The following is a 13,148-nucleotide window of genomic DNA, read 5'->3' as shown; positions in this document are numbered from 1 at the left end:
TACATTTAAGAGAGGTTAAGTGGCTTTTTCAAAGTCACATTCAGTAAGTGCCAGGGCAAAGATTCAAGCCTAAGTTTCACGGTGACCAAAACCCATGCTGTTAACTGTTATGCCAAAACCTGGTCACTGTAAAGGCTGTGGAATGCATGTCCTGTGGCTCACCTGGGAGCTGACCTTTTGAGGTGCCACCTACCTGTTGTTACATCTCCATGGGCTGGGTGTGTGGGAATGAGTGAGGACGTTTCACGGAACAGCATGTTTCTTGGAGGAGGAGATAGGTTGCAAGTATAACCTTCCTCTTCTCTTTAGGCATGGAGAAGCATATTGAAGAAGATGAGGTCAGGTCATCGGCAGACCTTCGGATTCGGAAATCCCAGGTAAGACTTTTCCTGGTCTCATGATGATCTAGACCAATTTCTTATTATCTTTCCTTAGCTGTGGAGGGATTTCTTTTTAAATACAATCCTTATCTGAAACTGAATTTGAAGAGCTGATAAAGGAGAACTCTCCAGGTTGAAATAGGGGTCAGGGCCAGAGTCCAGGGCTTTTGGCCCCTCTCTTGTACTCTCCTTCTCTAAGGAGGCCCCTGAAGAGCTGCTTCAGGCTTCCTAGAGCACAGCTTAGGATTTAGTGCGCCTCCTTGTTTTGCGGGAGAGGAAATTAATGTCTTCTAAACAATTGTTAGTCATTGGTTGTCCAGTTTGGAGCCAGGCACTTTAGGGGTCATCAAAGATGTGATCCTTGTCCTTAAAGAACTGGCATGCCATTGAAGTGGCATGGAAAGCTATTACCTAAGACCCAGCAGGAGGACGGGATAAGAAGACACATGCATGGTGCTCTCAGCATCAAAAGATCTCAGGAAGAATTGGGGGTAGCCAGAGGAGGCTGGGCCGGAGTGCCAACGTGAACAGGCTCGGGAAGCAGTTTCCCCTCTCTTAGAGACACAGGGGCAGGAGTGGGGTGTGCACGTGTGTGTGCATTGGCAGCAGCGGTTGGTAGTGGTAAGGGGTAGACGTAAGGGGCAGATGTGAAGACAATAGGCTTTCTGGAGAAAAAAGTTTGCTGTGGGATAGTGGACACATAATAACGTAGTGTCACATTCTAGAGGTCTTTGAGGACCAGGCTAGGGAATTTGGATCTGATGTTGTAACTTACAGGCATTTTCTTCAGGCAGCAGTGTATTAGGAGGATTATTATGGTAGCCATTTGAAAGCTGTTTACAAGTGGGAAAGAAGCTGGAGACTGGAAGGTCCCTAGTTCGGTTTTTGCCAGGGTTTTGGTCTCAATTTGCAAATGGTGGTAGCGGGTTTGGAAAAAGTATACGTATTGGCGATTTTCCAAAGGAGAAGCCAGTAAGTAGGGCTTGATGCTGAGAGGTGAGCAAGGAATAAAAATTATTAGGAAGATTTTAGCTTAGGCATCCAGGGCTGTTGAGATAATGCATCTACTTATAAGCAAGAAAAGTTGGGGAGATGAGTTTAGGGTAAGAACTGAAGGATCTTTGGTAAGTATGACATGTGGGAAGGGAATCTGACAGTTTTAGAATGCAGGCCAGGTGTTGTGCCAGAAAAATGCTACTAGTCCATGTGGATGTAGGGCTCAGAGATTTAGACATGACCTCTGGCCTCACAGTTACCACGTGAGGTCAGCAGTAAACCAGTTTCAGTAAACTTCCAAGTCCAGTGCTACTGTAGATGGCTATGTGGGGTTGGGGAGGGGTTCTATAACAGTTACAGAACCACTGGGGGCTGACTGCATTTTACATCGTCCCACAGCACTCTGTCCTTTCTCGGAAGTTTGTGGAGGTGATGACCAAATACAATGAAGCTCAGGTGGACTTTCGAGAACGAAGCAAAGGGCGAATCCAGCGGCAGCTCGAAATTAGTATGTACTTGAGGTTTGGCGTGTGCCTTCCACCTTTCCTGCCACGTGGTTGTCCATCCCAAATTTCGAGGCCCTGATAGAGCAAGCAGCAAGCACATTTTGTGCCTAAGTCTAGGGCAGCTCCTAGAGCACTGGCACATCCTGAATGCCGTGCTGGAGGCTGAAAGGTGACACTGTGTTTATCAGGCCTAAGTAATTTTATTGTATGCAGTCCAGCATTGTCTCCTATATAGAGGGGGACTGCTTGCCAAACAGTTGCTCTCCTGTGGACTCATTGTATCATTTTGCTGTCTGTTTGACAGCAAAGCACATTTATGAAATAAAAAGTGTGGTGTAAGTTGCTGGGAGGATTAGAGAAATAAATCAAGCCATACCCTTTAGGAATTTAGTAATGTGGAAGGCAGGGCCCTGTGGAGTGGAAGGTGCTTTGGGTGAGAGGAATGGTATGAACGTAATCAAGAAAGAGCAAGTGTGTTTAGCAGTGGCAGGTTGTCCAGGGTCTGGAAAAAGGGTGTGTCTGGAGTAGCGTAAGGTTAGCATGGATTGAGGGAGGGCTTGCCCATGGACTAGCATGTTATGAGGGTCTTGGACGCCATAGTGTAGTGAATGGTGCAAGGAAACGTTCTGAGCTGCGAAGCACTGTAATGAGATATGTGCTTTAGGAAGGTAACTGCTGATAATGTTAAGGATTATCATTAACTGCTTGGGTTAGGGAAGAAATAAGATGAGTCAGGAGGCAATTGGGGGAGTGTTGTAAAGGCCATGGTCTTTATAGGGAAGTCACGTTCCTGATTTTCAGGGACCTTATCAAATGGTGTTTCACTATGATCTTATATTTGACGCTCTACTTCTTTTGTTACAAAGCTGGCAAAAAGACAACAGATGAGGAGCTGGAGGAGATGTTGGAGAGTGGCAACCCGGCCATCTTCACTTCTGGGGTGAGTGCCCTGTGTGCTTGGATAGCACATCCCTCTCATGAGCAGGGAGACCACTGTGGAGCTCATGCAGTCCAGCAGGTGGAGGGGGAGCCACAGGTGCAGGGAGTTCAGGGAGGCAAGGAGCTCCCCAGGAGTGTGCATGAGGGCTGTGGCAGGGGCAGGCTTTCTTGCAGGGGTAGCTGACAGTCTGTCTGTGTGTGGCCTGTTATAGATCATTGACTCACAGATTTCCAAGCAAGCCCTCAGTGAGATTGAGGGACGGCACAAGGACATTGTGAGGCTGGAGAGCAGCATCAAGGAGCTTCATGACATGTTTATGGACATTGCCATGCTGGTGGAGAATCAGGTAAGTGGCACTGAGTCCCAGCGTGGGCAGCGAGGAGAGGAAAACTCAGGGTTTTCCCTTTTGCCTGAGAACAGGGAGGAAGGGAATACTGGAAGCCAGTGAGGTAGGGTGGGAGAACCATTGGGAATTTGCATAAGGGAGAAACAGAATCCCATGGGAAAATGTGCATTCAAATTGAATGCTGACACTTTGGGTGATCTTAGCCTTGCCATTCTTGCCCATCCCCTTGGCCTTGCAGTCATTGCTAGTTGATACAGGGTTTTGTGTTCTGTGACTTATCTAGTTCCCCTGGAGTTTTGATTTTTTTTTTTTTTTTTTTTTTTTTAAGATGGGGTATTGCTCTGTTGCACAAGCTGGAGTGCAGTGGTGTGATCACAGCTCACTGCAGCCTGACCTTCCAGGATTTGTCTTTTTTTCTTTCTCTTCTTTTTTAAAAATCAGAAATGGGGGCTCCTAATGGTGATGTGTTAAAATAGCCTCCTGATATGGACTAGTTCACTGATATTGAAAATGTGATCTTTTCTCTAGTTCACAGGGAAAACTTAGGTTTCACAGAAATTTTTATTTTTTTTTCCTGTTTTTATTTTTTTATTTTTTAATTTTGGCACCTTTTGCTAAGGCACAAAGCAGACAACAACATGAATGAAGGAGTAGTAAAATAGCATTGACAGAAAGACTGGAAACACTTTTGGTGCTTAGTTTGACAGCTCACTTTGTCCCAGGCATGCTTGCTCGGGATAGAATTCTGGATTGACTGCATAGGGTGCGAGTTTCACATAGTCAGATGGTTCCTAGTTCTTATGGGACAGTTAAGTGTGCCACAGGGTCATGGTGCTGTGCGCCATGAACTTCCAGCTGCTCTGACACCTGGATAGGAGAGAAAATTGCTTCCGTAGTAGGCAGCCTGCAAAACCTAGTTGAAGCCCGAGCACGGCTTGACTAGTTTTTGACATTGGTTTCCTGCTGAGGGCCTGGGTGCTTTCCCCCCATTCCCAGCTGGCCTCTGAGACCATTTCTCAAGTCCCTCCATTCCACCTCTTCTTTTCCCCCATACTGCCTTGCCGAGGAACTGGCTTGAGATTCAAGTGGTGGTAAGTGCCTTGTTCTGTTTACAGACTGCCATAAAGTGATAGAGTTGGGTTGGGTAGTTGAGAATTCCTAAGATGACTAAGATTAATTGGAATGATCAAACTTCGCTATCAGGAAGTGATTGCTAGGAAATGGTTGGGAAGCTTATCAAGAGACCACTGTCTGGAAGGGAAAATATAACCAAATAGCTTGGGTAAACCTAATGTCTGTCAGTTAAAGGGCCTGGAAATAACTTAGAGAAAGCAAATGTTCCCCACCCCAGATAGTTATTGAGCACCTACTGTGTGCCAGGCACTCTTCCGCAGTTAGTGAATGTACTCAATTCAGGCTGAATGATGTTGATTCAGGTCTGAATGACCAGGAAGAGGCCAGCATCCTAGTGATGTCCTAAGAACAATGACTTATCCTTATTTTGGTTCCTCTCCATGTGCTTAAGTGTAAAAAAAAATAAAGGTTGTCTGGGGATACCTCAGAGTATATTTATAGCTAGTTACCAGGCATCTAGACAGTATGTTCTGGATGCCCGGTGGAGTGCTGGTCACAGAGAAGTAGTAAAATTCAGTGAATGCTTCTTGAACAAGTGACCGCCACCCCACCACCAAGGACTGTGAGTGAGTGTCCTGTGGAAGACCATGCATCAAGGTTTCTGGATGCTCCTCTTGCCACCGAAGATTATAAGAAAGAGAATCCCTTCCCCACATTGGCTAGGACTGACCTGAGACGTTTGCTGGGTGTGACCAGAGTCTGTTCTTTGCAGGGTGAGATGTTAGATAACATAGAGTTGAATGTCATGCACACAGTGGACCACGTGGAGAAGGCACGAGACGAAACGAAAAAAGCTGTGAAATACCAGAGTCAGGCCCGGAAGGTGAGACTCTCCTGTGGCCTTCAGAGAAGAGAGTCCATTTTGTTTGCTGTGTCTTGCTCTTTCTCTTTCTTCTCCCTGTCTCTGTTTCTGCTGCCACCACCTCTTGCATCTGGGGAAAGGGATCCATGATTGACCGTATTGAGAACAACATGGACCAGTCAGTGGGCTTCGTGGAGCGGGCCGTGGCAGATACCAAAAAGGCTGTCAAGTATCAGAGTGAAGCCCGGAGGGTAAGCACCTTCGTCTCAGCTGTCCTTAGCCTCAGCTGTCTTACTAGCATCTCCTCTCCCTGGCCACGCCCACCTGTGTCCTTGAGCCCACGCCTCCCTCCCTGTGGTGGCCTCATCAACCCCTCCCTCAGCCTTTCCTAGAGACCAGCTGCTTGCCCTTCCTTCCCAGGTGTGCCTTGCATGGATCTGGCTCACAAGCTATCTCCCCAAGAACCCACACTTGAAAGGCAGTTCTGTAGGATGGATGCACGGCCCAGGTGTTGCTGCTAATCTTCTCCTGGACTTAGCTCATGAGCCTTTCAGATGTTCCACTTGACTCCTCTGTTCAGAAACCTTCTCTTCATTGTCTTCCACTCCAGGCGCCCAAGCCCCGCCTCTCTTCTCTTTTTCTCTACCTTGTACCTAGCACCTGCTAACTGCTATGTATACATTATCTCATATCTGATGGAGCACCTGTTATTTCTACTTTATAAATGAGACAGTTGAGGGTCAGCAACTCAGTAACTGGCTTCAGGCCACCTACTAAGTAGAGGCACTGGGATTCAAGTTCAGATCCCAATCATTCTCTTTCTTCCACCCCACAGTAATTGCCCACCCTCTGGTGCCCCTGCTGCTTAAGGACTTGTAGGCTTCTGTGCTCATGACTGTGGGTATTCAGCTCTGGTGGCTTCTGCTTTTTAGACTTTTCTCTTTTGACGGGTTCTCTTGGGCTCTGATATTGTTGTTCTTTAGTTCTTTGTTTTTCTTCCAACTTTACCTATTGCTTATGCAGGGATTTAGGGGACTGGATAGTTATTTTACATGGTGAATCCAGGCTGGGTGGTATTTTCTGATATCCAGGCAGTGTACTGGGCCTGACAGGTAGGAGTGTACTTTAGGGGACAAACGGACAAAAGTAGATTAGAACTCTATCAAAAATGCCTTTACATTCCCTCTTAAAACGGAAAAAATCAGTCACTTTTTATCTTGGCCAACTGCTGCTTAGAGACACCATGATAGTGGCTCTGATTCTATCTCTCCACATACACAGAACTGCAGTGTGAGCTGGGAGCTGAGAGAGGCCCCATATTTCCCTCTGCTGGCATTCCTAGCCTAGAAGTAATTTAAGAAATGTACAGTGTCCTAGGCCGGGTGTGGCAATTCATGCCTATAATTCCAGAACTTTGGGAGGCTGAGGTGAGAGGATTGCTTGAGCCCAGGAATTTGAGACCAGACTGGGGAACACGGGAAGCCCCTGTCTCTACAAAAATAAAAAAAATGAGCTGAGCATGGTGGTGCATGCCTATAGTCCTAGGTACTCAGGAGGCTGAGGCAGGAGGATCACTTGAGCCCAGCAGGTCGGGGCTGCGGTGAGCCATGATCATGCCCCTGCACTCTAGCCTGAGTGATAGAGAAAAACTCTGTCTTAAAAATAAATAAAGGATCCTAGAAGGATGTCTGTATGTAGAGATGTAGGCCTCTTATTCAGATTGGTAAGATATTTTCTATGTAGAGGTGATAGGGGTTGGGTTTTGGATGAGTAGTTATTTTTTTGGTTGTTTGTAGTAATGATTTGTTTTTGTCTTATTCCTCTCTCTAGAAATTGATAATTATCATTGTGCTAGTAGTTGTGTTGCTGGGCATTTTAGCATTGATTATTGGACTTGCCGTTGGGCTGTCGAAGTAAGAGTGGCCTAAGAGGCTGCTGCACTGAAATGTAAGTAAACGAATGGTTCTTGGGGACTCTGGATTTGGCTGCTCAAGAGGAAATTAGCTTGGAATTTCAAATTCCTCTTCTTTCCCCCTGATTGTCCTTGGACACTGAGCTTTCTAAAACTTTCAGTAGCCTATGGATTCTTTATCTCCTTACAGTTCTGTTGGTTTCTGGCTGCAGTACATGGGTGAGGTCTCTGTTTGTTCTTATCCTGTAGATTCTGTCCCCAGTCTCTGTCTTGTCATATTTCTCACCACTTCGCCTAGCATACCTGAGCACCCCATGTGACTCCCCTTACTCAAGAAGCACGCTTCTAAGTTGGGTACATCTCTGTCTTGGATCTGGAGTCTGTCTTCTGAATTCTTACTGATTTTCATGGATGTTGGGCTTTACTTTCTGTATCCTTTTCAATATAAAGGAGGCTCTGAATTGGGATTTGGATCTGCAGAGTTTTCTCTGTTGCTGACTGGGTCTTAAATGATGACAGTTAACATACTTTTGAGTGTTGCGTTGTCCCAGACAATGTACTAAACACCTTACACATATATCATTGAATTCTTACAACATCTTTTGAGACAGATACAGTATTATGCACATTTTACAGAGAAAGAAACTCAGTCAAAGAGAATGTTGAATAACAGGGCCAAGTTCACACAGCTAATAGTGGACCTAGCTTCTCTTTGTAAAATAAGGTAGCCACTTATCTGTAAAGCCTAGAGACCCTTAGAGGATAGTGATGGTAAAATTTAGACTATTAATTTTCTTGAAAATTTGTTAAAAATGATAGACTTACCACTGAATCACTGTTTTTTTGAGACAGAGTCTCATTCTGTCTCAGGCTGGAGTGCAGTGGCATGATCTCAGCTCACTGCAGCCTCCGCCTCCTGGATTCAAGCGATTCTCCTGCCTCAGCCTCCTGAGTAGTTGGGACTACAGGCACATGCCACTGTGCCCGGCTAATTTTTGTATTATTAGTAGAGGTGGGGTTTTGCCATGTTGGCCAGAATGGCCTTGAACTCCTGACCTCAGGTGATTCGCCCGCCTCAGCCTTGGGAAGTGCTGGGACTACAGGCGTGAGCCACTGCGTCCAGCCTGAATCACCTTTTTTTGGTTGTTGTTGTTTTTTGTTTGTTTTTTGAGACGAAGTCTCATTCTTATGCCCCAGGCTGGAGTGCAATGGTGCAATCTCAGCTCTGCAAACTCCGCCTCCTGGGTTCAAGCGATTCTCCTGCCTCAGCGTCCCAAGTAGCTGGGATTACAGGCGCCTGCCACCATGCCCGGCTAATTTTTGTATTTTTAGTAGAGACAAGGTTTCACCATGTTGGCCGTGCTGGTCTCAAACTCCTGACCCCAGGTGATTCACCTGCCTCAGCCTCCCAAAGTGCTGGGATTACAGGCGTGAGCCACCACGCCTGGCCTGCATCACGTTTAATAGTAGTGAGCATATCAATCTGGTTATTAGGACTATTAAGACTTTTGTGACTTTAAAACAAAAATTTTTTTTTTTTTTTTTTTTTGAGATGCTGTCTTGCTCTGTTGCCCAGGCTGGAGCACAGTGACGTGATCTCAGCTCACTGCAACCTCTGCCTCCCAGGCTCAAGTGTTCCTTCTGCATCAGCCTTCTGTGTAGCTGGGACTATAGGTGTACACCAACACGCCAGGATAACTTTTATATTTTTTGTAGAGACAGGGTTTTGTCATGTCACCCAGGCTGGTCTTGAACTCCTGGACTCAAGTGATCCACCTGCCTTGGCCTCCCAAAGTGCTGGGATTACAGGCATGAGCCACTGCACCCAGCCAGTGACTTTTAAAATATTTTTCTGGGCCGGGCGCGGTGGCTCAAGCCTGTAATCCCAGCACTTTGGGAGGCCGAGACGGGCGGATCACAAGGTCAGGAGATCGAGGCCATCCTGGCTAACATGGTGAAACCCCGTCTCTACTAAAAAAAATACAAAAAACTAGCCGGGCGAGGTGGCGAGCGCCTGTAGTCCCAGCTACTCGGGAGGCTGAGGCAGGAGAATGGCGTAAACCCGGGAGGCAGAGCTTGCAGTGAGCTGAGATCCGGCCACTGCACTCCAGCCTGGGCGACAGAGCCAGACTCTGTCTCAAAAAAAAAAAAAAAAAAAAAAAAAATATTTTTCTGAATATAATATAGCATGTATTGTTAAAAAAAAAAAAAAAAACTATACAATACAGAAAATATAAAACTAATGAACTTTTTTTTTTTTTTTTTTTTTGAGACGGAGTCTCGCTCTGTCCCCCAGGCTGGAGTGCAGTGGCCGGATCTCAGCTCACTGCAAGCTCCGCCTCCCGGATTCACGCCATTCTCCTGCCGCAGCCTCCCGAGTAGCTGGGACTCAGCACCACGCCTGGCTAGTTTTTTGTATTTTTTAGTAGAGATGGGGTTTCACTGTGTTAGCCAGGATGGTCTCGATCTCCTGACCTTGTGATCCACCCGTCTTGGCCTCCCAAAGTGCTAGGATTACAGGCTTGAGCCACCGCGCCTGGCCCACTAATGAACTTTTAATATTATTGCTGATAACCTTGTAGCATGTTCACACACTGAGACATAGTTTTACATAGTTCAGACTATATTATCCATAGTTTTTTACCCAGTTGCAAAATTATAAGCATCACTCCACAGCATTAAAATCTCTTTGTAAATCTAATTTCCAATATGAGATTGTGGTCATACTCTCAAATATTGAACATTTTCACAATGTTGGAGGTTTATGTTATTTTGCTATAGCTAACAGTGTGACCTTATTTAATATTTTTCTCGTTTAAATGTTCTCTTTATTATCAACTCATATAAGTTGGATTACTGATATAAGAGGTATAAACATTTTGAAGACTTGGCACATAATACCCTGCCAGTGCCCAGAGCTGTGCTTTCCTTTTATATTTGTTTCAGTGTGTCTCTTCTTATTCCTCCTTCCTTCCGTGTGACCAGAGGATCTAAAAGTCAGCTTATTATAGCATTGAGCATTCAACTTCATCTCGAAAGATAAGCAACAGTGAGATGAACAACCTCTCATAGACAGGTGGTTTGTTGATTTTTTTTTCCCCCTTTTTTCTGGCACCTGGAGTCTAGCCCTTGACTTTTTTGCATGTGAAGTTTAAATTTTGTTTTGGCTCTGAACAATCTGGTTGAAATAGATGTTGAAATTTTAAAAAAGATAGAATAGTTGTGGTTTTTCCATATCCTTGGATGAAAGGTGATATGCAAATTCGTGGTGCCCCTTTCTATTCCTAATTCCAGGACTTCAGAAGGTGTATGAACCATTTTTCAGGACGTAACTCCTCAAAGAGGAGCAGACTAATTAATATGTTGTTTTTGGTTGACTAACATATCTTTAACCTGCTAAATGGCTGAGCAGTTGTGAAGCCGCTTTTTTTTTGTAGTTTATTCCATGTTCCCTAATAAAGTCAAAACGGATGTGTTGCCTAGGTCTGGACTCCCCTTTTCCTCCATGTCACCCAAGGGAGAGAGGTCTCTGAACAGGAGGGTAGATGGTGTGTTTATATTTCCTAGTAATGCGCCAGCTGCTTGCTCTAAGTTCATAGTATCCTCATTTTACAGACGGGGAAAGAGCAATGAAGTTAAGGAACTTGCCCAAGGCTACATAGCTCATAAGGTGGAGCCACCATAATACGACCCCTGAACTTTATCCATGTGCTTTTCATTGTGCCCTTCTGCTTTCTAAAAGAAAGGCAGCAGGGAGTTCATGAAGATCGAGAACCCGAAAGCAGCTCCTGCAGCCTGTCTTTCTGGTGGTGCTGCTGTGGGACCTGCAGAGCAGGTGTTTTCACCAGGGACTGTCCCTTCCCACCACGTCTTCATGGGTGTGGACAGCCTGTGAGAAGGCTTATAAAAGGCCTAGAGGCTTTTCTCTTTTTTTCCCCTCTCATAGTAGGGCTTTTTGTCCTTTGTACGGTAGGCTATTTAACTCCAGGTTCTGTCCTGGGTTTGTGTATTTCATAGTGATTGCTAGTCTTTCCTCCCCACCTTCTAGGTTTGTGGCTGACTCCTTCTGTTGCCCTTTGCCTTCTTTGTGTGTATTGATCAGCTCCTCCTTTCCCTGCCTCCTAGAAACTGATTTCACTCCAGCCTGGTGTGGCCACCCTTGTCTTCAGATGAGAATGGAGTCTGAATGGCAGAGCGAGTGCAACCCGTTCCTTTGTTTCCTTGCGACCACCCTTGGACCTGACTCAGCTAACAATCTAGCCCTGGGGGAATGTGATCTACCTGATGCGACCCTGAGTTCTCCTCAGAGCCTCTTCCTGCCCCACCAGCTCTCAAGTACCTTTTCTTCTGGACTGTGTGAACTACCCAGCTTCCTTCCTCCCTGTGGTGTGTCAGATTATGCCTTGCACCTGGGAAAGCTCTTGTGAGACCCTCCCAAGGTGCTGTATTTTTCTACCTCGTGGAGTATTCTCCTAGAAACTGCAATGTTTTTTTTTAGGGGAGTATCTTTAACAAAGCAGAAGGATTCTTCTAAGTTTGGCAACAATAAGGCTTGGATCTGAGTCTTCTACCTGGCAGGATGCCAATCCTGTTTGTTGTCCCTATGTCCTGAAAACATGGGGGACTGGCAGATGTCATTTTAGTCTGAAGAGCTGACTTGCTTGAAATTCAGCCTTAAATTAAGCTCTTAGTTGTTCAACTTGGGGGGCAACATTGATTTTTCTCTGTGTTGTAATCTCTCATATTTACTCAAGGAGGGACCAGGATGATACAGTCATCTGAAGTTACGCTTTGCAAAAGGCTGAGGATATGGAATATGTTTCCATGTCTGAGTCTTAGAAACTGGCTGTTCATTGTTAGAAAGCAATGCTTTGTGAAACTATTGCCTTGGGGCCACATATAATCAGGGATTTTAAATTGGGCAAGGGACAAGGTGCTAGAATCCTAAGCTCTGGAAATATTTCATGACACTGGTGTATTCACTCATGTGTTCCAGATGTATTCTAATTGTGTATGAGATGTATGTACACATATGTGTGTGTCAGGAAGTAGGAAATAAAAATGGAAGCTATTATGACCTCAAAAAAAAAAAAGAAAGCCAACTTTGAGCCAGGATAAAAATTGGGTAAAGGACATTTGCTTACCTGCAAATGAATCACTATGGAAATGTGATCTTCCCCTATCATCAAGAAACTTGTTTTCTGGATGAATACTGGGAGAAAAAAATGAGAACTCTGGAGTGAGCTAAATTGATCCCAATTAAGTTCTTCTGCTTAGCAGACAGAAAGTATAATTTTTTTTGACACCCTTCCCCACCTGCTACCTATGCTAGGCTTGTCCTGAGAGCATCCCTCAGTAATTTGATATTCATGTGGCCTACAGGATGTCTCATCTGGAGGGCTGAGTCAGTTGGGGAACACCACAGGCTACACAGTAGCTCTTCCTGCTACTGGGTTAATGAGTTTGGCAGGTTCTTTATCTCACTCAATTCTTATCATGGAAGCAACAGCAGCAGTTGCCAGGAAATCTTCTAGTGTAGTGTCTGTGCTAACCCAGTGGTAAATCCCTTAGATCCCCTCCTGTTCTCTGGCAGTCTTCTTGATTTTGGGTACCATGTATATTTTCAGCTTTGACTTTAATGCTTTCTAGGATAGGGTGAGCACCCTTAATCCAGGCACTGTCCGTTAGCTTCCTTTACAAAGGCTACTTACTGCTGGTCACAAGCCAGCACTCAGACAGAGCCAAGGGGATGTCCTCTTGCCCATGGCTATGATGTCAGACAGTGGATGGGCTCCAGCAACAAGAGACAAAATCACTAAAGGCCTTTGCTCTCCTCTTACATTGAGGCCTGGGGCTTACAGTTTGGAATACGACATGTGAAGGTTTTTGTTGTTATTTGTATTTTTTAAATGTAAACTTGATTATTTTATTGCTAATTTAAAAATAAAAATGACTTTGTATTGATTGTGAAACAGTTCTGGCTCTGTCTCCATGCAGAAACACTGATCTGGTGCCACCATGTGGTGATTTTTATTCGGGTTTTAGAATGCAGGTCACATCTTTTTAAGCCATGTGCTGGATCAGATGATTCAAAAGCGCAATTTTTGAATATGGTTTAACTCTCACAGAATG

At 45.1% G+C, this 13,148-nt stretch overlaps 1 protein-coding gene across 5 annotated transcripts in view; it reads left to right on the top strand.

Moving 5' to 3' along the window:
• Nucleotides 1–13,148, top strand: part of STX3 (syntaxin 3) — a 49,321-nt gene that overhangs the window by 33,171 nt on the left and 3,002 nt on the right. For 2 of the 5 annotated variants that reach the window (XM_033207019.1, XM_033207018.1), the window contains exons 5-9: nucleotides 310–377; nucleotides 1,776–1,884; nucleotides 2,749–2,822; nucleotides 3,034–3,168; nucleotides 5,015–5,125. In XM_033207019.1, coding sequence (XP_033062910.1) covers nucleotides 310–377; nucleotides 1,776–1,884; nucleotides 2,749–2,822; nucleotides 3,034–3,168; nucleotides 5,015–5,125 — 497 coding nt within the window. Of the gene's footprint in view, nucleotides 1–309; nucleotides 378–1,775; nucleotides 1,885–2,748; nucleotides 2,823–3,033; nucleotides 3,169–5,014; nucleotides 5,126–6,934; nucleotides 7,052–11,064; nucleotides 12,989–13,148 lie in introns of those variants that run through there. The other 3 variants (XM_033207016.1, XM_033207017.1, XM_033207020.1) reach the window with 3 other exon arrangements.

The sequence above is a fragment of the Trachypithecus francoisi genome, unplaced genomic scaffold (genome assembly GCF_009764315.1).
Source record: "Trachypithecus francoisi isolate TF-2019V2 unplaced genomic scaffold, Tfra_2.0 Lachesis_group8, whole genome shotgun sequence".
Classification (NCBI taxonomy): domain Eukaryota; kingdom Metazoa; phylum Chordata; class Mammalia; order Primates; family Cercopithecidae; genus Trachypithecus; species Trachypithecus francoisi.
This window is presented reverse-complemented; position numbering and strand designations above follow the sequence as displayed.